The 21,674-nt window shown below is 55.5% G+C and overlaps 2 protein-coding genes across 2 annotated transcripts in view; one reads left to right on the top strand and one right to left on the bottom strand.

Moving 5' to 3' along the window:
• SLC35D1 (solute carrier family 35 (UDP-GlcA/UDP-GalNAc transporter), member D1) overlaps nucleotides 1–5,881 on the bottom strand; it is a 15,757-nt gene extending 9,876 nt beyond the window's left edge. The window contains exon 1 of the mRNA XM_010561539.1: nucleotides 5,777–5,881. Within this exon, the coding sequence (XP_010559841.1) occupies nucleotides 5,777–5,881 (105 nt within the window). The remainder of the gene's footprint in view (nucleotides 1–5,776) is intronic.
• Nucleotides 5,882–6,032: 151 nt separating this feature from the next.
• IL23R (interleukin 23 receptor) lies at nucleotides 6,033–19,873 on the top strand. Its single transcript, XM_010561538.1, has 15 exons — nucleotides 6,033–6,090; nucleotides 6,868–7,161; nucleotides 7,321–7,444; nucleotides 8,433–8,533; nucleotides 8,734–8,879; nucleotides 9,591–9,750; nucleotides 10,654–10,736; nucleotides 10,990–11,206; nucleotides 12,182–12,379; nucleotides 12,494–12,577; nucleotides 12,672–12,755; nucleotides 16,465–16,515; nucleotides 17,343–17,439; nucleotides 18,692–18,782; nucleotides 19,253–19,873. The coding sequence occupies exons 1-15, from the start codon at nucleotides 6,033–6,035 to the stop codon at nucleotides 19,871–19,873; spliced, it is 2,409 nt and encodes an 802-aa protein (XP_010559840.1).
• The last annotated feature ends 1,801 nt before the right edge of the window (nucleotides 19,874–21,674 follow it).

Raw genomic sequence — 21,674 nt, 5'->3', positions numbered from 1 at the left:
GTCTCGCAGGGTGGGTGCAGGGGGGGGTTGGGGTGAGCCCCCCAGCCACAGCACTTTAGGGTCAACCCGATGGGAGGAGGTGAGGCAGCTGCGGGACGTTTGTTGCCCTTGGCCACGGTGTTTGCAGAGGAAACGGCCCCTTTTTGGCCAGCTTTATCCCCAATTATCTCCCTGCCACGTCCAGACCTGCCGGGGCACGGCCAACCCCTGCGGCCCCAGGCGTGAAACGGGGCGTCGTGGCCCCGTGGGCGCGAGCTGCTGCTCGCCCCGGCACGCTCGCCCTCACCCTCTCCCCTCGCAGGGGGAAAGCAAACTCTTTGCCCAAACTTTCCTTTCTTTTTCCTGCCTCGTTCGTGTCCCCGCTGCTGCCCCACTCCCGGCGAAGGGGTGCGGGAGAAGCAGGAGCCAATCCCCGGCACGGCTCGCACCGGGCTGCAGGAAGGACAGACCGACTTTAAAAGCCAGGAGCAACTTTCCCACATCTAGGATGTCCTTTTAAGCTGGCCAAAAACCACAGTCAGAAAAGTTTTCTCATGGGCATCACCTTCCTTGTTCCCGCACTAAGTCCTGTCCATCCTTATCAAGCCACAGTGCGGGCTTGGACCTAGAAATATTTACTCCTCCAACAGCAGAGAGGAACCTAATCCTGCCCGGACTCCGGCGCCAGCGGGATTGACGCAAACGGCCCCAATTCCTAGGCCTGCCCTCCCGCCGGCGCATCCGTCCCCCCCCCGGTGGCACCGGAGACCCCGCGGTGATGGACAGGGAGCCGCACACACGGGGAACTCCTGTGAACCCACGGGGGGATGCGGGGGCAGCCCCCCCCCGGCAGCGGCCACGGCACAAATGCCACCGTGACAGTTTTAAGGTCAAATATTTGGACCCTCTGGGTGAATGGGTTTGGTGGGCAGCAGAAGGTGCGGCTGCAATGGTGCAGGCATGGCGAGACGGGGACGTGCCTGGGGTGGCCGTGTCCCCCGTGTCCCCCATGTCCCCCGTGTCCCCTGTGCCAAGCACAGCTCCGGGTATGACACAAGCGCTTCGCTTTTGGCAGCAAAGCCCGTCCTGGCCCGACCTTTCCTTCCTGCTAAACTAAGCTTCTGACTCACTGCAGTCATTTTCGTGCGCCCGGCCAGCAGCGAGCCCACCAAAGATAACAAAAATGAAATTAATCCCGTTTTTTAATCTTAATCTCATTTGGCGACCAGCTCAACCAGAGGTTTCTCCCCGGAGCCAAACTGGCAATGACTCCGGGGTGGAGTGCACATCCCAGCGGATGGGAAAAAGGGCTTCGGAGCCTGGTACCCCCCCCCCCAACCCCGGGGGGGACGGGGGCAGAGGGAAGGCTGGTGGGGCCCGGAGGAGCGGGGTTGCGGAGGCAGGGCAGGTCTCGGCAGCCAGCGAGGAAGTCTCTGCGAGATGCAATCGCTTTCCCCGGGGGCGGCCGGGGAAAGTCACGCTAGAAGGGAGGCGGGAGTGAGGCACCGCGGCCCCCCCACGCTCCCCTGCGAGTTTTCTTGGCCCCTTGAATTCAGGGTGCACCCCCAAAAACATGGGGAGAAGGGGGGCTCAACGTGGCTGAGGCAGGCTGAGGGCTGGGAGAAAGCGCTGGCACGGGGAAGGGGGTAAGCGACCCCAGCCCTGGGTCGGACGCAGCGAGCGTGGCACGGGGACGGCGGGTTTTTGGCTGGAAAAAGGCTGGGGAGCACCCCGGGTCCCAAGGGGAACAGGCACTGGGTGCTGAAGGGACTATCCTGGGGCGTGCTGGGAGAAGCCTGCCGTGCCGTGCCGTGCCAGCCTCTGGAACAACTGCAGCAAAACCACCTTTGGACATCAGGCTGTAAGGAAGATCCAAGCAAATCACAAAGAGCCGCAAAAGGAGTGAGAGGCACGATGGGGTTTGGAAACCCGAGCGGTTTCCAAACCCAGAAGGAACTGGGTTTTGTGAGCACCGGGAAGAGCAAGCCGTGGGAAAGAGCCGGGCGTGAGCACTTATTCTGCTCCCCACCGGCCCAAGGGCTGGCAGCATCGGGGCACTGAGCCACAGCTCGCTGCGGCCGCTCAGGAAGAGATAAGAAGACACGAGTTTAACTGGCACCAGAAAAGGCTGATGGTCTGGGCAATACGGGAACCAGCAGCTCGGGAAGGCTCCGAGGCTGGCGGGGTGCTGGGGAGCAGCCACGACGCACCGTGGCTGGAGGCATTACCGTACCACAGCCAGATGCGCCGTGCTGGCTCCAGATGGGCTATGCCAGCTCCAGATGTGCTGCCCTGGCTCCAGGTGTGCTGCCTGGGCCCAGATGTGCTTGCCCTCGGTGCCGTCCCAGCTCCAGATGTGCGCACCCGCGGTGCAACCCCAGATCCAGGTGACATAACCTGGCTCCAGATGTGCGCGCTTGCGACGCTGCCCTGGCCCCAGATGTGCAGCCCTCGCCCCAGATGTGTGCCCCACAGCGTTCCTTCCTCAGCCCCAGCTCTGTCGCTGCCGGCAAACGACCCCTCTGCCCCAGCAGCTCTGCAGAGGGGACTGGGATCCCCCCGGACCCTCCTCAGCTCGCTCCCCTCCACGCCAGGACTCCCGAATCTCAGCAAAGCCCACCCGCAAGGCGAGACACCCCCTTCCTCCTCCTGAAAATGGTTTTCAATAGATTAATACAAATACTTTCATTACAGAACGCATTAAACACACCCGTAGCGTGCTGAAACTAAAATTCCCACCGAAACCCTCCCGAGCTTGCTCGGGCTGCGTATAACTATACATACAGATGCATCATATATGTTATTATAACTGCATGTTATAGTTTCAGCACACAGTGAGGCTTCACCCCCGCGGTGCCAGCAGGCTACTGCTCTTGCTTTCACCCACCCTTCACTTTTACAAAAAAACCCCCCATGGATGAGTCAAAACCCAGAGCAGCCCCGGCAGAGGAAGGGTCTGCCTTGGCCCGGGGTGGGGGGAGAAATTATGTTCCCCAACGTTTCCTTCTGCGAGGGCAGAGGCGAGCGAGCGGTGCGGTATTTCCTGTGGTTGCAGCGTCTAATGAGGTTAACACTGTTATTGAGGTTAACTCTTCAACCGATATGAAAAAGGAAGCCACGGGTTCTGCAGCCGGAGGGGTTTGGGAGCAGCGGTGGGAGCCGGTGGGATGGAGAGCACCGGGGCAGCTCCGGAGCCTCGGCCCCTTCTGCCCCCCCACCCCGGGGGTCCGCAGCCCCGTAGCATCCCCCGATGAGCTGGGGTCCGGCACAAGCAGAGGGGGTGACGCTCGGTGCCGGTGAAAACAGCCTCAGGCCTTGAGGAGTTTTACATTGTAGGCTTCTGGGATTAGTTAGAAAAACGTTCTTTTGCTGATGGAGCTCAGCCCGGCTCCCCAGGACCCCTCCGCTGGGCTCCTGTCGCCTCGCACACAGCCACACCATCCTAAAAATCCATTCGGGATGGACTTACACTTGCCGGGATGACTCCAAATCCTGTAACAACTTAAAGACTAAAAAGGCAAACCCCCCCCGGGGCTGTTCCTTTAAGGGATGCTGGGTTTTCCCATGGACTGACTCAGACTGGAAACTCTCAGTTTTTCTCGACACAGCTATCTAGGTCAGGCTTGCTGACACTTGCTGATGCTTCTCGCCGTGCTCGACAGCCCCGGCCGCAGCAGCAGGCAGAGGGGCCCGGCAGCACATGTCCTGAGGACTGGCAAGGTAAGGACCCCCCCGCTGTGCCCAGCTTCCAGCCCACTACCACCCGGGTTTAAAGCCCCCCAAAATCCCCGCTCGCGTTTCTCAGCTGCTGCTTATGTGCGTTAGCCACCTCTGACACACATTGCTGGTAAAGATTTTGCATGGTTTGGGCTTGCACAACCGGGACAGTTTTTCCTTCTTCATTTGCTTCGCATTTCTTTAGCGCTAGCGTACGAGGAGGCTTTTTAGTAGAGATGAAATCAAAGACCCATCGTCTCTCGACAACGGTCTCGTTCCTTCTGGCTTTGGAGTTTGCAAATGCCCGGAGTTTGCAAATGCCCGTAAATTGGAATAAAAACGCGAATGTGAGTGATCCCCAGAGGAGGCAGAGCCTGCGATCTTGTCTTAGAGCTGGCAGTCAGGCAGATTTATTGTCTTTTCAGCTCTTTTCATAGAGCACGAGGCTTGGTTGTTTTTTTTCATTTGTTCTAACTTGCAGAAGGTTTACAGGCAATTGGAAGGCCTTCAAGTTCTCTTAGTGGGTCAGGTAATAGGAAGGCACTTGAAATTTGACTCAATCATTACGAATACTTGCACAGCCCTTAAAACAAACGAGGTCAGCGCACACAGCAGGAGAAATACAAAAGCATTAGCTGTAGCTAGTAGCCTGGTTTGGGTCGAACAACATCATTTTGAAGCTTTCACAGTGGACTCTGGTTCAGCTTGTCCCTCAAGGGGAAACTTGCCATTTCTAACATCAGATTTTGTATAGGGTTCTTTTAATTATTGCGGGCTTAAAAAGAAAACCACAGAGGCGTGGGGCTTTGCTCAGTTTTCAGCACCGTGCACGTGAACGGGGTGGAAGGCTATGGCAAGGGTCTGCCCAGCACCCAGCCCTGCGCCCATCGCAGCATCGCCCCAGCCTTCGGGGGGGCTCGGGTGTGCCGTGAAAGCTGCTCCCAGGTGGATGTTTCTCTTGGAAAAGTGCAATTCCCCCCTCGCTGGCAAGGCTGGGCTTCACCTCTGGAGGGGGGGGTGAATCCAAAGAGGCTGGGGAGGAAGGTGAAGTGAGCAGGGGAAAATTCAGGCAAGGCTGTGGGATGCGGACATGAGCGCGGCTCCTTGGAAAGAGAGGGAAAGCCCTTGCCTGGGATTTTGGGACTGTCTCGGGGCGGGGGGGGGGAGCACGGCCAGGAAGAGCCATTGCTCGGCTCAGGCAGGACCCGCCACAGCAAGGGGGTGGGAAAGGTGTTATGGAAACAGGGGATGCTTCTGTCCCATGAGACTGTGTCTGGGGGGGTCTGAGCATCTCCAGGGATGGAGACTGCAGAGCAACCCCTCAGGGCAGCCAGCCCCATGCTTGGCCATCCTTAAAGGGCTTTTTCTTACGTTTAACTGGAATTTCCTGATTTTCAATGTGAGCCCATTGTCTCTTGTCCTGTCCCTGGGCACCACTGAGAGGAGTCTGGCTCCCTCATCTCTACTCCCCCAGCAGACATATATATGCAAGGATAAGACCCCTCTGAGCCCTCTCCTCTCCAGGCTGAACAGCCCCAGCTCTCCCAGCCCTCCCTCACATCTCAGGTGCTCCAGACCCTCAGGCACCTTTGCTGGACTCATTCCAGTCTGTCCCTGTCTCTCTTGTTTTGGGGGGAGCCCAGCCCCGGACCCAGCGCTCCAGATGTGCCTCCCCAGGGCTGAGCAGAGGGGCAGGATGAAAACAGAAGCATCCCCTGCAACCCCCTCACCCAGCACACCAGTCTTCTTCGAGGAAGGCTCTCGGGCTGCTGAGGCGTGATTTCCCTTTTGTAAATCCACGCTGCCTGCTCCCATCACCTCCTGGTCCTCCTGCGTGTGCTGGGAGCTGGTTTTTGGGGGTTTGCTCCATCACCTGCCCGGAGGTGGAGGTGAGGCTGTCCAGCCTGTGGGCTACCAAAAACTGCATGAACATACGGGTTTGTATAAGGAAAGGATTGGAGAAATTTCACGGCTATGAAAACTAAGAGAAATGTCACCAGAGGTGGAATCTTGGGGAAAGCGGCCTCGAGGCTGCTCACCGGGGCTGGACACAGGGCTCTGCTGATGGGGTGCCCGTTACCCAAAACACTGAGTCCCGTGTGCCCACGGGCCCGTCTCCCTGCGCTCCCACTGCTGGCGCGACCCGGCCTGACCCCAAATCCCCAACGAAACCCTCGCCGTGCATCCCCACGGCCACCTCCGGCGCGGTCCCCGAGCATCCCTGGGGTGAGGGCAGACCTGGCCGTGTCGGGCAGCGGTGCGGCTGGTGGGATAATTCACATTTTTCCTCCCTCCCCAGACTATGCCAGGCGCGGGCAGCGGCCGCAGCCCAGGCCATGGCGGGGTCCGGCGAGGCTTTGGCACTCCACGTCCTGCTCTGCTGCCTGTGCGGAGGTAAGCGGCGGCGGCGCGGCACGGCTCGGCGCAGCCGCTACGGCATCACCCTCGCTGAGCGCCGGAGCAAATGCCCTGTCCCTGCTGGGGAATCGGAGTGGGAGTAGGAAAATTATAGGGCTACAGCTATGGATTTGGCGGGGGGGGGGGGGGGGCTTTTTTTGAATTGCGAGGGGGGGGTCCCACGCCTTGCAGCACCCTCTCCTCCCTGCTTGCATCCTTGGAGCGGGGCCACGGGCAGCCACGTTGAAGCACGCTGGCGTTTCACCGTCTGCGAGGAGCGGTGTGACCCTGCCTCCGCGCACACGAAGCCGGAGCTCAGCTGCACCCTTTCCAGGAAGGCCAGATCGAGCCCGATACCGGCTGCGAGCTGGGTTTGCCGGGGCTGCTGCAGAAGCCTCATCTGATAGCGAAGGGCAGGCTGTGCCTCCGCGCGGGGGCTGCCGCCCTAATCTCGGGGGATCAGAGCTCTCAAGACTACGGGTTATTTCCCTGCAGTCATTTAAGCATTAAAGCAAAACCTAAAATGGGTGAAACTAGCCGTTTCTGATCCGAGGGGATGAGTCACCAGCTGCTGGGTCACTGCTGAAGGCAGGGGGGGGTTTATCCCCATCCTGGGGGGGCTGAGGGGAGCGAGGGGGCCGCGGGGTCCCGCCACGCTGCCGCCCGCATCCCGGAAAGGCGACCGCCCGCGCGGAGCGGTGCAGCCCGCGGGCATCCTCTCCTCCCGTGGGACGCCCACCCGGAGCCGCCCTGACCCGTGGGGTGTTGGCGCAGGTGTCGCGAACATCAAGTGCTCGGGGCACGTCTGGATCGAGCCCGCGCCGGTGGTGCGGATGGGCTCCGACGTCTCCATCAACTGCCTCTCCACCCTCGGCTGCCCCTGGGCCAAGTTCCTCATCCTTCTCAACTACAGCCTCGCCGAGGGTCCCCTCCAGCCCCTCAACAGCAGCACCGTCCGGCTCCAGCTGCGCGATTTCCGAATGCCCTTCGGGACCGTCGCCTGCTTCGCCCGCTGCTCCGACAGCGAACGGCACCAGCTGGTGTGCGGCACCCACGTCCTGGCCGGCTGTGAGTAACCCCCCCGCGGCGACGGGGTTTTGGTGATTTTTGTTAAGCCGCCAGCACCGAGGAAGTCGGGGCGGGTTGGGGGTTACAGCAGCCTGGATTTGGCACCGCTCGGGGCGGGGAGGGGGTGTCAGCACGCTTTGCCTGACCTCACCTCCACAGACCCTCCGGACCCCCCCGGCAACCTGACCTGCACCATCCGTGAGCACTCGGGGTGCCTGGCGTGCACGTGGGACACGGGACGGCCGACCCACCTGAGCACCCGCTACGCCCTCCACCTGCGCAGGTAAGGTCCCGTGGGACCGGGGCGGGGGGCTGCGGGGCGGGCGATGCGACCACCCGGACGGGGCCGGGGAAGGAAAGGGGTAACCGGCGGAGCCGCCGGGACGCGGCGGCCACGAAGCTGGGTGACACCGGGGCTGCTCTGCCGCCGGCGGTGAATTGGGTCGGGCGCCATGCCCTACTTACGCTTTCTAAAGCTGACATCTTCCTCGTCTCCTGCTCGCAAACCGCGTTTTAAACCACGGGTTTGATTCCGCAGGGTGGACCTTACGCGCTCGGTGCTACTAGTGGCCTGGCAAACGTTGCACCAACGTGTTACAGCCTTTTTTTTGCAGGTGCATTGATTCTCTCCAAGTTAAAGGGCGTGCAGAGAGGGTGCAGCCGGCGGTGTGCACCTAGCGCTGCCCAAACCCCGAAACCGAAACCCCAGCAGAGTACAAAAGCTCGAACCTGAAGCAGGCGTGCCGGCTGCCGCGCAGCATGCCGCAGCCCTTCCTACCCAGCCCGGGATGCTTTGTGCCATGTCTGACACCGAAGCACCCGCGACACAAGACCGGCAGGCTTTCAAAATTAATCTGACTCAATTATTGAAGTAAATGCATTAAATCCCGTCATACGTAGGCTTTGTAAAGTGATTAACTGCCTGCTTAAATTTGCCTAGGTTCAACCGCGCAGCCAGAAAGAACTGAGAAAGTTCACTTCCTACAGCAAATGCCCTGCAGAAACATCAAGAACCGAAGGCAATTACTTTCTAGCTTGCTTTAAGAGTGACAAACCCCAGTTTTGGAGATGACTGTGCCCCCTTGAGAGTCGGGCTTGCCTTGCCAGCGGGTGCACGATGCTGGGCCAGGCTCTGACCGGGGCTGCTTTCTGATTCCCAGTGTGGGGACAGCGGTGGCGGAGGATGCTGAGGAGGAGGATGCTGAGGAGGATGCTGAGGAGGAGGAGGAGGAGGAGGAGATCTTCCCCGCGGGCTTGCCGGTGCCGCTGAGCGCGCTGCGTGGCGGGACCCGCTACTCGGCGTGGGTGCAGGCCAGCAACGCGCTGGGTGCTGCCCGCTCGCCTCCTCGGCGCCTCGACCTGCAGGAGCTCGGTATGTCCATCCATCCATCCATCCATCCATCCGTCCATCTGTCCGTGAGCTGCGCTGTGTGCTGGGGCTGTGCGTAGCCGTACACGCCGCGCTGAGATGTCGCTTCAGGGAGATGCACGGGCAATGCGGCTGAGGGGTGGGAGGGCAGCCCCCGGGACGTGCCGACCGCCTGATCCATGTTTTCCCGGCTCTTCCCGCAGTGGTTCCCGCTCTACCCCTGGTCGCCGGCGCCGAGACGATGGAGACGTCGCCTCCCACCACCACCATCCGCTGGAAGAGGCAGACGTTGCTGGAGAACGTGCGCTGCGAGGAGCGACACAAAGCCACGGGTGCCCCGGCGTGGCATGTGAGATGTCCTGGGACCCCCCCAAAAAGACTCCCCCCCACCCTCAGATCCATGTGTGTGAGCTGCCCCATGTTAGGAGATGCACCAGTTCTGGAGAGCCCTAAGAATCCACGGGCAATGGGAGCATTTGGGGGGGTCATTTAAAACCCACCCCTTTGCTTCTGTGCCTGGGGGGGGCACGCACCCCCAGCCGTGGGCAGCCCCCCACCTTTGTCAGGGCAGAACAGCCAATGCCCTCCGAGAGCGCCTTTCAGGCAGGGTTATCATCTCTGCTTTTTAAGCAAAAGGGCAAAACTCAAAATATTTCCGAACGTTATCTAGTTCTGCAAGGAGGCAGAAAAGCCTCTAGGGATGCTCAGCGCACGCACGCTTCATCGGTCGTCCCTGCACACTCGCAGACATGACCGCACTGCGGGCAGCTCCACCCGGGTCCCTTTCGGAAACCTCCGGCACCCACCAGAGCCCCCCCCCAAATTGCCATGGTGTCAGAAGCCCAGCGATGTAGCCGGCTGGGGGCTCTCGCTGCACCACCCCAGCTTGCCCAGTGCGTTAGCCAGCCCTGTGTCCTCGGGGAGGACCTTGCCTGTCCCCATCCACGTAGAAGAGGAAGGCAGTGACCGCCGCCGGCTCCCACTTTACATTTTGGGGCCGGCGGCAGCAGCGGGGGGGGGGCAATCCTGCTCCCCACCTAGCACCCCGCTTCCCTTGCAGGTGGAGGAGTGGGACAGCACGGCGCAGCACGGGTCCCGCTCGCAGCACGACCTGCAGAGTAACACCCAGTACGCGTTTCAGGTCCGGTGCCGGCTCAGCCCTGCCGACAGCCCCTGGAGCGCCTGGAGCACCCCTTTTCTCTACACCACCCCCGAGGCAGGTACGCTCAGCCTCGGCACTGCTCTCCCTGTGGTTTTTTTGTTGTTTTTTTTTTTTTTTTTTTCCCCCAAAAGCAGCCCATCAGCTCCTTGAGATGCTCTGCGGGGACCCGGCCCAAGCTCAGGATGCTGGGCATCCCGTTAGCATCCTCGAGTCAGCTCAGTGACACGGGAGACCGCTGTCGGCAGACGTCGGGCACGACGCTGTGGCATCGCCACCGTCCCCACGCTGCGGCCAAGGGCTGAGCACTGTCGTAAGCCGGCAACTTGTCTCATGCCCTCCGAGGGCTCCCGGCCCCGCGGCGGGCTGCGGGTCATGGTGATTTTGGCAGATTCCTCAGGTTGCGGCGGTACGGTAGGAGCTGGAAAGATGCCAGAGGGGCTTTGCAGGCACGTGGTTTTTCCGTACAAAAAGAGGGATGGGATATGCGTATCCGTCTTTGGTAGCTGGCTTGCTCCCTGGCAGCAGGGAAAAGTCCTCTGGCCCTAGGTGGAAAAGTGTCCCACCAAGACCTGTTGTCTTGGGTCATCCGACACATACCTTGTTGCCTTCCCCTCTTTGCATCCCAGTTACTAACACCAGGATAAGCTTAGACACAGCCGGCTCCGTTATCTCGGCCGAGACGCCCCAGGAGCGATGCCCTCCCTTACATCCCGGTTGCAGCGAGGAAACCGGGGACACGCTCGCCCTAAAAAGCAGCGCTCGCTGCTTTTTTCAGCCCGGGCCGTTTCCTCTCCGCAGCAGCAAAGCCGTGCAGCACGGAGCCGCCGGCCGAGCGTGGCTTTCTGCAAATGCTGCACGTGGGTGGGAGCCCCGTCCGTGGGTGGGAGCCCCACGCATGGGTGGGATCCCCGGCTGGTTCCCCTTCGGGAGCTCACGCCACGTCCCACGCTTCCTCCCGCAGCCCCCGCCGCGGCACCCGACGTCTGGCGGCGGCTGGGCCCGGCGTTCTCGAACGGCAGCCGCGAGGTGACGGTCTTGATCAAGGTAAAGTCTTTTTTGGGCGGCTCCTGTGAAATTTCCCCGCGCGAGAACAGCCCCTGCCGAGAGGCGGTGGAAGGTGATGCCCTTGGACCAAAGAGATGGGGGGGGGAAGAGGAGACCCCAACACGTTCTTGGGGCAAAACCTCTCCATCCTTGCAAAAATCCGTCCCCGTTGCCCAGCTGAGGGGACGTCTATCCTGCGCCAGGGCTGCTGGGGGTCAGACCCCTCACCCATCCCCTCTCCGGCCGTTCGCAGCCCCTCTCGCCCCGGGATGCCCGCGGGAAGATCCTGGGCTACACCGTGACCGCCGAGAGCCCCCGGGGAGCGATGCTCCTCTGCAACACTTCCAGCACGGCGTGCAGCGTCCTGGTCCCCCCCGGAGCCCGTGCCCTCCAAATCACCGCTCACAACTCCAGGGGGGCTTCCAGCCCCGCCAACATCACCCTCGGCCGAGGTGCCGGCGGCCAGGAAGGTAGGATCTCGCACAAAGCAATGGCAGCTTTAACAGAGACCAGCTTTTAGCAGGATGGCAGGGGAAAAAAATGCTAGGTTGTGCGTGCGTGGCTTTAAAGCAAGGGAAAAGCCCCGGCAGAGCTTTTCCAAGGGGACACAATGTCCTCCGGACGAGGCCGGCATCCCCTGGCGATGGAGATGCTCCGCAGGCGCCTATCTCAGCCCTTGGCCTCTGAAGGCTGCAGCAACAAGCTTAAAAATCTGTTTGTCCTGCCTGTGCTGGCTGGTGGTGGGCAGCGGGCTCGGTGCAAGGGTGCTCCTCTGCTCCGTGCTCCCAAAAATAGCTCCTGCTGCCTCTGGCAGGGAGACAGCCCCAGCTGGGAGCTGGGTCCTTGCAAACAGAAAGGGAGGGAAAAAAAAAAAAATTCCTTTCTGGGCCACCTTAGGTTCCCTGCACTACAGGTTGTGTGGTTTTCCCCACAACCACACTTTCCTATTTTTTAAAAGTGTGCCTTTTAATGAGCAATGGGAGGGGAAAGTCCCATTCAAATTGAGGACAAATACATGACTAAAAAGAAACTAAAGAGAAATAAGGTGGAAAAAATTCTCTAATCTCTCATATTTATCAGAATCATGTGCCTTTCTTGTAAGAAATGACAGGTAAAGCATTTCAGATGAGACATGACAAAGCTGAAGATGTGCTTTCGCGATATGTGTATGTGAGCACAGATATATAAAAAAATAGATGTATAGATATAAAAATATAGATATTGGTATTTTTATATATATATGTGTGTGCATGTGTGTGTGTATATATATATATATATATATGTATATAAAACCCCACTACATTCTAGAATTTCTTGTTCCCTCTTCATCCTTAAACATTTTCAGGAAAGACACATTTTACCTGGGTTTAGCTGACCCTTCCAAAGTCTTCTGCTCTTCAAAGATGAGGTTGGGCTGACAGCCCCCCTGCCGTCTCTCTCCGCAGAGTTCCCGGCACCGGTGGCTGTGGAGGTGAAGCCCGAGAACCGGAGCGGGATCTCGGTGGCCTGGCAGCCCCCCCGCCGCAGCGGGAGGTCCCCGCTCTGGTTCATAGTGGAGTGGGTTTCCACCGCCCAGTATGGCCAGAAGGAGCAATATTTTTGGAAGAAAGTCCCATGCCAGGAAACACACACGTACATCCAAGGTAAGATACTCCAGGAGTCATTTCGCTGTTTGGTGTGGTTCATCAGGATATTATACAGCCAAAATATATCAGAAAGGCAGAGTTTCATGTGAAATTGAGCCCCTGGCCACTTAGTTTTTGGAGAGTGGGACCGTGAAGAGCCCTTTGGGAGCAAGGAGGAGCGAGGGCAGTCGGTGGGATCGGGTCTCCCGGGTGAAGGTGAGAGGGAAAGAGGACGAAGCCCTTGAGCAAGCCGAGAGCTTTCACAGCAGCTTACAAATACATTTTCAAGGCAAATCTTGCTCCTTTCCAGAAGAGGCAGTACCAGGAGGTCGCATCAACGTGTCGGTATATGCGGTCTACCCCGACGGAGTCAGCAAACCAAGCTGCGGCCAAGGTAAGCCCAGGGGGGTGGAAAAGCTGCCGCTTGCTGCAATAGAGCTGCGGAGCTCAGCGGGCCCTTCCATTCCCGGTGTGCCCACAGCCTGCCAGTTTTGTGGACTGACTTAGTTTTAGAAACAAGATGCAAACCCTTCCCGTTGACCAGAGGAAAGCAGGGCTCTAGATCAAAACCTTTTGGCCGCAGGACATGAAAATAGGGATCTTTTTATCAATGCATCTGTATGAAAGCCTTCTGTGCGCAGGAGCTAGAGATCTAACGCACACGAGAACCACGTCTTAATTCACAAGGTACACCAATGGGCTCATGCTCCCTTTTTGTGATAGAAAAGGTGAGGTTGCTGCCTTGCACATTTGACAGTAAAATGTTACAGATAAACCAAAACATAGAAAACAACTTTTACAGAGACCAACCGGCCAAGCTGCAGCTTGCCCTTTCTTACCTGGAGCGGGAAGCAGGCAGGCTTCGCTTCTGGAAACTGTTTTAGGTAAGAGCATAGCCCAATTTACAAGGGAAAGTAAGGACTATCGTCATCTCAAGCACTGCGTGCCTTGGCTTTGGCTGTCCCCAGGAGCTGGGCACGCCGAGCTCCCTGAGCCGTTCCATCCCGCTGCTGGTCCTCGCCCAGGTGAACCAGGATAACCCCCACACCGCTCACCATCCGAGCGCTGAGCACCCTCCCAGCACCACCGTACCTGCTCCACGGCCACCACAGCGCAGGCAAAACCCCTCTGCATGCAGGGATGCTGCACGCAGCATCCAGCGATGGCTGCGCAGGTCCATGGAGACAAGGGAGGGCTGAGGTGAAATCAGTCTATGGATCACTCCTAGGACCTCCAGAGCTCCTCCAACACAGTTTATAACCCAGGGCTGAGCTTAAATATCCCGGGGGCAGGGGGTGTGGGTGGAGGTCCTAGGTGAGGCTGGTCAGGGCCATGAAGACCCGTTAGTGCCCTCCCTGCCCTGGCAGAGCAGGGGTAACACCTGAGGATGTCGTCACTTCACTGTCCCATGCTGTGATGCAGTTTTAGGTGGGTTATCTGAAGCTGCTCAGATACTTTCCCTGTGACAAACCGGCTCTGTGTTTCTGGTTGGCACCCCTCGCAGCTTTGAGAAGGGCAGTTATTCAATTTTTTCCCCGAGAAATGGAAACAAATGTTCCTGGCCGATTCATCCCGGGCTGTTCACATCTGTTAGCCCTGCCAATTAGGTGTTATGCTCACAGACACGCTGACAGTCTTTGGCTCTGGGCAGGCCGGGGTTTGGGCACCTCCAGCTCTGGCGACATGAATTTCCAGGGTCCTGATCCTCAAGTGGGCTTAAATCTCGGCAGCAGGTCTCTGTCTGCGTGGAAGGGGGAAGAGCTGGGTGTCAAAGGGAGGATGCTCTAACCTTTGCACTAGCAAATGGCTTGGAAATGTGTTAAATGCTTAAAAATAGAGACTTTATCCTTAGTGGTTGCAGAGACTCCTTTAACAAAGCTTGGGGGTTTATGTGGGGAAGTGCCAACATAAGGCAGCAGTGAAGCTCGTGCCTGTGACAAGGTTTGCTTCCAAAGCACCGACACAACCCACGGCTGACACCCGCAGTCAAGTCCTCCAGCTTGACCCCACAGGTTGAACCTCTTTCTTCTTTATTCAGATTGAGCCCGTCCATCGTCAGTAAGGCATTGCTGCAGGCATATTAATTTTTGTTATTTTATACCAGTTCAATGTGCCAGTGACACCTGCCCCCCAAAGAGCTGAATTCCCAGGCTGCAGAATGATGTACTCCAGCACTTGCCTTCCACAATCCCATGTATTTGAGAGATGCTTTGCAGCGCCTGCAGCGCACTCCAGCTGAGTGGGCTTGTACTGCAAACACGCTCTACTTAGGGAACCGAAATACTCAAACTCCGGGAGCTCTGCTAGGAGATGCGTGTGCTTCAAATGCACAAAATCAAAGGCAGTACTTTCTACTGGGATTTTTTTGCCCTTTGGAGAGGCAGAAATTGCATTTGGATTCGCGTTGGTCCTTGCGAATCAAGTACCAAACAGAAGCGGAACAGGGCTTGCTCCACCAGGCTTGGATAAGCTCCATCCTTTGACCGCTGCTGTTTTATTCATTAAAGGCTGTGAATTCCAAAAGGTTTTCACTCATTTTCATCTAAACCAATCTCAACGGATGGGTTACTCTGTTGCAGAAATCACTGGCTGAAACCAGGTGGCCTGTGTTTTTTAGGTTATTATTATATATATATTATATATATAGGATATATTAAGCTGGATATCCTTAATTGTCCTGGCCAGTTGAAGCTCTGTGATTGTAGGTGAGGGTGCTGGCTGCTCTTCTGATTGATGCTGATGCTCTGCTTCAATGCATTCAGCCCTCTGCTGCCACAAGCAGACGTTCACCGTGAGCCGGGTGACGGTCCCCCTCTGCGGAGGAGGTGGCTTCTCGTCCCTGCCCTGCTGGGACCGCCGGCTTCGGGGACAGAGAGGCAAACATGGGGAGCAGCAGGATTTTTCCTAAAGCAGTCAGCCAGCTGAAGGGCATGGAGGAGTTTTCAGACATGCAAATGAGGCGTTTCATAAAGCACCTGGATTCTTGTACTTCTAAAGATGCTCTTGCAAGTCTGCCCTTCCCAAATTTCCCAGTATTGGCAATTTGCTGTCTTGGGAAAACCCCGCTGCCAGTGTGAGCTGTACTTGCACGGATGACTCTGCAAAAGGGGCCCTTTATGTTGCCAGCCGCTCTGGGGGCATTTCCCTTCCTTCAAACCCAACGCGGACCCACAACCACATCAGCAATGCTCACCGCCATTGAAAGACACAGCCAAATCATAGGGAGCAAGGCTGGAGAGGAAGATTACCCCGTCCCAAGGGAAGATCAGCTGTATTGCTTCCATTCCCGACAGATGTTTGCTGAAACTGCTCTTGCATTTCCAAGAAAAGGCAACCCACCCTGGCGCTCCTCCTCCTTGCTGCTAGACCAGTTGTCCTCTTCGGTGACCCGTGCTTTAACTGCTGCAGTCCAAGATGACGACTCTTGTCCTGCTCGCGGTGAAAAGGGACCGGCTCCCTTCCTTGTCCTTGCAATAGCACTCCCTTACGTTCCCAGCACACCTCCCTCCTGCGGGCTCTGCCCGGGATGCTCCGGCGGGACACGTTCTCCGGAGGGGGAGCGTGCACGCCGTGCACGTCCCAGCAGAGACCCTTTTTCTTGCAGGGTGACCCCCCCGAAGAAAGCTCGCTGCTTGTTTTAGCAAAAATACGCGTCTTGCCATGGCAGGCTCTTTAGCTGCAGATCTTCCCTCACCGCACAGCCCGTCACACAAACGGATGCCATCAGAAAATTCAGTCCCATGGGGGTCACACACTTTGGGAAATAATCTGTAGGGACTCGTGAAAAATGATGTACGGTTCCTCAGGAAGTCTAGATTCTTGTTTCAGGTGCTGAGGGGAGCGGTGTGCGTGGAGGATGTTTTGTAATTGGTGTTATGTGTTCATCAACATCTCGTTTAATTGGATCTCTGAGAAATAGGAGATTGAGTAGAGTCCAGCCAGAGCTGGAGTTACTAATTACTTTAGGGGGCTTTATTTTTCTCATTATACCATTATTTACTTTTCTAAACAATATTAACAAAATAAAAATAAGCCATAGCTTCTATGTCACCCACTGTCCTCTAAATGAAGTTATGGACATTTTTTTCCTCTCTCTGTTTAAGTCCCGTCGGAGGACCAGGTCCTGGGCAGCACCTACAGCGAGATCTCCCATGGTAAGAAGATAGTAGCTCAGACTTGGTAAGCCAGACTTTCTCCTTGACCAGAAGTGGAAGTTTTAGCCCGAGCAGCACCTGGCGATGGGGAAGCAAAAGCTCCCTTTCACACTTCGGAGGAGTCTGAAAAGCAATGTTGCACTCTGTGGGGACATGAGCCGCATGGCAGGAAAGGCTGCGGTGCTCTCATGGATGAATAGCACCCGCATAATGCAAGCCTTAAGTTTTGCTTCTTCATGAGACTTATAGTATAATGTACATTACGACCAGTAGGAGATAAGAAAACAAGGAAAATACAAGGTAACGCTCACACGTAGCATACCAGCAATAGACTGTTTCAATCTCGCAGTTTGAACCAGAGACTCGTCTAAGCATTTCCCATCCATGTTTCTAACTTCGGTTATGCTCTGGTTTGCACATCTTCTGGTAAAGGTTACGTTATGATCTGTTGCAGTACTTAAACCAAAAGCAAAACCAACATAAGCTGAAGAATTGACTTCAGTGTTTCTGGAGGTAGTAAGGCTGCGTAGGAAATGGTTTAAGACCGTGACCACACTTCTTCGAACTACTTGGCTGAATCCCCCCTGCGTGGTGATTGCGAGGGGAAGGGGCTGCAGTGCCTGGTCACAGCACAGCGCGGATGGGACGGCAGTTTTCGTTTTGCTTTTGTTATGGCTTTGCTTTGTTCACTGAGGAGCAAAAGGGCAGGTGAAACGCTGAAGGCTGTTTTAGCAAAGGTCTTCCCTTTACTTCAACGAACCTTGTGGCAGATGGGGCGGCAGAGCAGGGCCACCCGATCGACCTTTTTCCTCTCTATCCTTTTTCAGATGATGACATTGGAGTTTTCCTGGGACTGGGCGTCAGCGTGGTCATATTGTCAGCTGTTCTGTTAATTCTGATGTTTAAAAAATCAGCCAGAAAAAGGTATTGCCTTCTCCTCCACGATTTGTTCCTTATTTTCAACTCATACTTTTCTTCCAGAATATTTTAAAATTAACTACAGAAACCAGTCCCTTTCACTGCAGCCTGCTCTTACTGAGGGCGACTTCACCCATTAAGCAGATTGCTATATGAAATGACATTTGTGTGCTCTACAGCAAGGCAGAGACCAACAAAAAAAGTAAAAAATCATTCCTCTGTAAAGGCTAGCCTTTACAGAGATATAAGGGTGGGGGTAAAAAACGAGAGGAAAAACATAACCTCTGTAGGTAAGTTTTGTCCTAGGACTTGTTACTCCCAGTTTTGACTGAGGAGGGGATGCTGAAGCCCCTCACGCCTGGACCCTGAGGGACAGGCGGAGACTGGAGAGTGGAGCAGCTGGAAAACTCAATGGGGAGGACCTTAAAACTGGTTTTAACACTGACTGCTGTTTGCCAGGCACCCTTGCAAACCAGCACTCATCTATCCCAGTTTGCCCAGTAGCTGGAACAGGGATGTCCAGGAGTCCAGGCGCTGCTGTCCGCGACACAAATCCAGGGGAATGGGTGGCCTCTGTGGCACAGCACTGCTGGTTGGATCTTCCCAACAAAACAAGAAATAGGGGAGAGGAGACCTGGGGTAGAGGATGTCGAAGGACTGCCTCTTTTGGTTCCTGAACCCAGCCTAATTCTTCTGCTCTCGATGTCATTGTGAAACACGGGCATTTCAGCAACAACAGGGACTGTGTATTTTCCCAGGAACGCAGCGAAGCACCAGGACATCAGCAAAGCTCAGCGAAATTAAAATCTCTTGCAAATTATTTTCATTTCTGCAGCAGCTTTGGCTGTAAGAAAATCAACTTTCATTACTGCTGTGTATTTGATTTCATCAGCTCAGGGCACACATGCCTCCTCTGATTCATACGCATAGCTTGGTCCTTCCCCCCGCCCTCCAGTTTAGCAACATTTTCACATCCAGACAAGTTTTACATAAGGGATTTACCTAGAGTAATTTAGCTTCCAGGTTTGCACCGCCACGAATCAAACCTAGGGGAATAAGGTTGAAAGACGAAGAGCTAGAGTTCAAATGGGGAAAACCCCACCCATATGGGGTAAACCTGGGGCTTCCAAGCCATCCTTGAAGGATGGGTGCACTTGTGTGCCCCTCCTGCCGGGGGACAGTTTCATCCTGCATGAAGAATAAGTGACTAATAAAATGGACTAACGTCTTGGTGTTTATTTTTTTCTTTTTGGTAAAGAATTAGCACCATCCTTGTGTCGCTCTTGCCAAAATGGCTGTTTGAAGACTTTCCCCACATGGAAAACAGCAACGTGGTAAAGTCACTCCAGGTAATTGCACTATTATTATTATCTCCCAGCTTTTCTTCACTAGTCTCCCCTTAGATTAAAGCTTGCTCCAGAGCTGTGAGAAACATGGATGGGAAGAGGATTAATCTCTAAGGGACCAGGAACCGATCAGGAATCATTTCCCAGGCATTTCCAAGGTGCATGGGAGCCCAGCTTAGCTGAGGTCTTTAAACTTTGCCTCAATATGCTCTTTATTCAGTGGCCACAGTTGACTCAAGCCACCCTTGAAGTGCGTGCAGGAGCGTGGAGACAGGCACAGCTGCTCCCCGTCTTCTCCCGTCCACCTCGCTGCGGTCCTTTTCACAGGGGGGATTGGATGAGAGAGGTGGGAAGGAAGACGAGATGAAGACAACACGTCATTGCCCCGTTTCTTCCTCGGGATGCTCTAATGGTAGCTCACCCCTGGGTAAAATTTGCCAGTTTGCTCCCACGGTCATCGTTTTTTTTTCCAGGAAAAGAGTGATTCCACAAGTAGCAGTTTCCACGAGCCGTTCTTGGACACCAGCGACCCCGCAGTCATGGAAATCGAGGAGGTGCCGGCGCACAAGGAGTACAAGAACGTGGCCACCAGAAGGAAGCCCAGCAGAGAGGTCCCCGAGGTCGGGGAGCGCCCGGGGACCAAGGTGCCTGCCAGCACCACGACCCCTGAGCAGATCACCGACTACAAACCTCAGGTGTCCGACGGGAACCCCCTGGGGTACGTGGCCGCCAATATTTACCAAACGCAGCCCCCCCCCCACCTCCCAGAACCGGAGATGAATGTCTTCTTCAGAGACTACACGAGCCCCGTTCCCCACCTGTGGGACGGGGAGGGAGGGGGACACCCCCTCTGTCTGCTGGAGAAGATCAACCTCATCTTAAACAACAGCCGGAGCGGGCAAAGCCACGCGTTCGGCTCAGCCCTGGGGGGACACGGCTCCCTCCCGGAGAACCAGTGGGGACACGCGCTGGGCAGCGACGGTCAAGAGCAAACGCTGGTCCCCGATGAGCTGGTCTCTTGCCTGAGAGCCATGAACGAGGAGTCGGGGGATATGAAGACCTGCTTTCCGCAAAGCATCGGGAGATTATTTTGAGAGAGATTTGTAGCTGTGATCGGAAAAAACCCAAAGCGGTGACCATGGCACACATCAACCTTTGAGACTGCAAGCAGCAGAACTGGAGCAAAACTTCAAGTCTGAAATTTGCCTTCTTAATCGACTACAAATTCTTGTGGCTGCCTGGAATGCCTTGGCCAGTAAATCACAATTTTAAACTTACCTCATGTTGTCACAAGCATAAAACCCATAAAACTTGGATTCCCATAAGAACTGAAATACAGAGCAGGTGATTTTTTGCAGGATGCAATATACTTCAATTACTATTCAAAATCATTCTCTTGCTAAATGTTTGGAGCATTTTGTCCCTGGAGCTGACTGCGGTTAGGATGGATAAAACGATCCCTTAGACATCCTGACAGGAGCGTGTAATGTATCTTGGGATGACAATGCAGAGACACTACACCGAGGAGGATTTATATATCATACAGCATACATGGATACCAAGAAAACAAACTCATTTCTGTATGACAGAATAACCCAATTTCATATGCTTTCCTATTCAATAATAAAAACCACATCAGGTAAGAACAAGCCTTCATCATCTGCCAGGCTGATTTAAAATCTCTTTAAATCGGTCACTAGACAGATTCTTCACTTTGGGTGAGGGATTTATCATCTCACAGCAACTTGTCAGCGCCTCAGCCTTGCTGTGTAAAGTGCAATGTGGCACAGCGAAATGGCATTTATTAGGCACGTGACAGGGAATTTGGATCTTCTGACCCCCAGAAAATTAAATACAGGAGTCTCCTTCCCGCTGAGCACCTGCAATATCATTCCAAAGTTTGCCTGGGACTTCAGAGGTTGTCCTGCAAAATGCTTCTAAAGCTACCAGAAACTCCCTGGAAATGTGAGAGGCTGGATTACAAATCTGTTCGCTGATCACCCACACCTTTTTAAGGAAACGCTCCAAATGCTTTTAAGGAATACAAGCATAAAAGAAGTTTGCGATCCTCAGCACTCGCTGCTCTCTGCGAGGTTTGCTCTGCTGGTCCTTTTCTCCTACCTTTTATGTCCCAGCAGAGACTGGTTTCGGTCTGGAGCCGCAGCCGGCGGAGGTGATGCTGCCTGTGGCTGGGCTGGGGAAGGGTGCTGGTCCCACAGCCGCACACTCGTGCACACCCATGCACACTTGTGCACATCCTCGCACGCTCGTGCACGCCCTTGCACGCCCAAGGCTGCTCTTTCACGAGCCTTTGCAGGCTGGCGAAGCCACACTCCCCCAGCTCATACACGGGCTGTTTGGGGGCTGTCTGCGGCAGGTCGCGGGAATTCTGCCCCAAAAACTCCAGTTGGAGACAGCGGTGCCTTCCCCACCTTGCATCCAGGCGAAGGAGCAAAGAGCACACGGCTCCCGTCGTCCCAAGAATCCCCTTGACTTTGCATATAGCTTTGAGTCTCCCTTTACAACAAATAGCACAAAGGGCCTCTGAACTCCGTACGTGTGATTTCTGCTCGCCGAGGAGCCTGCGTAGCTCACGGGGTGCTGGGCGACCGAGCCGGCCACGCACAGCCCAGGGAATATTTGCAGGGAACGTGTCTTGTAAGAATGACGCTAACACCAGCACGTTAAAAGGCAAAAGGATCTGACCGTGCATTACCAAAAATCTGTAAAATAACAAGAGCGAGACTAGACAAATTTTTGTAAGACTTAAAAGTTGCAAAGCTGAGGTAAATGCTAACCGACACGTCATTACCTATCTGGAGTTATCCACTTTAGTATTATGAAATCACTTTTTGCAGTAGCACTGCTAAACCTGGAGATTATATTATTTCTTTC

Source organism: Haliaeetus leucocephalus, unplaced genomic scaffold (genome assembly GCF_000737465.1).
Source record: "Haliaeetus leucocephalus isolate CR32 unplaced genomic scaffold, Haliaeetus_leucocephalus-4.0 Scaffold147, whole genome shotgun sequence".
NCBI lineage: Eukaryota > Metazoa > Chordata > Aves > Accipitriformes > Accipitridae > Haliaeetus > Haliaeetus leucocephalus.
Note: the sequence above shows the minus strand (reverse complement) of the source record. Positions and strands in the feature narration are given on the sequence as shown.

Excerpts from the sequence above, each read along its gene's own strand:
- IL23R (XM_010561538.1), top strand. The coding sequence starts at position 6,033 with ATGGCGGGGTCCGGCGAGGCTTTGGCACTCCACGTCCTGCTCTGCTGC. Across the intron at positions 16,516-17,342 it reads CTACAGCGAGATCTCCCATG|ATGATGACATTGGAGTTTTC; the intron begins GTAAGAAGATAG and ends ATCCTTTTTCAG. Across the intron at positions 17,440-18,691 it reads AAAAAATCAGCCAGAAAAAG|AATTAGCACCATCCTTGTGT; the intron begins GTATTGCCTTCT and ends TTTTTGGTAAAG.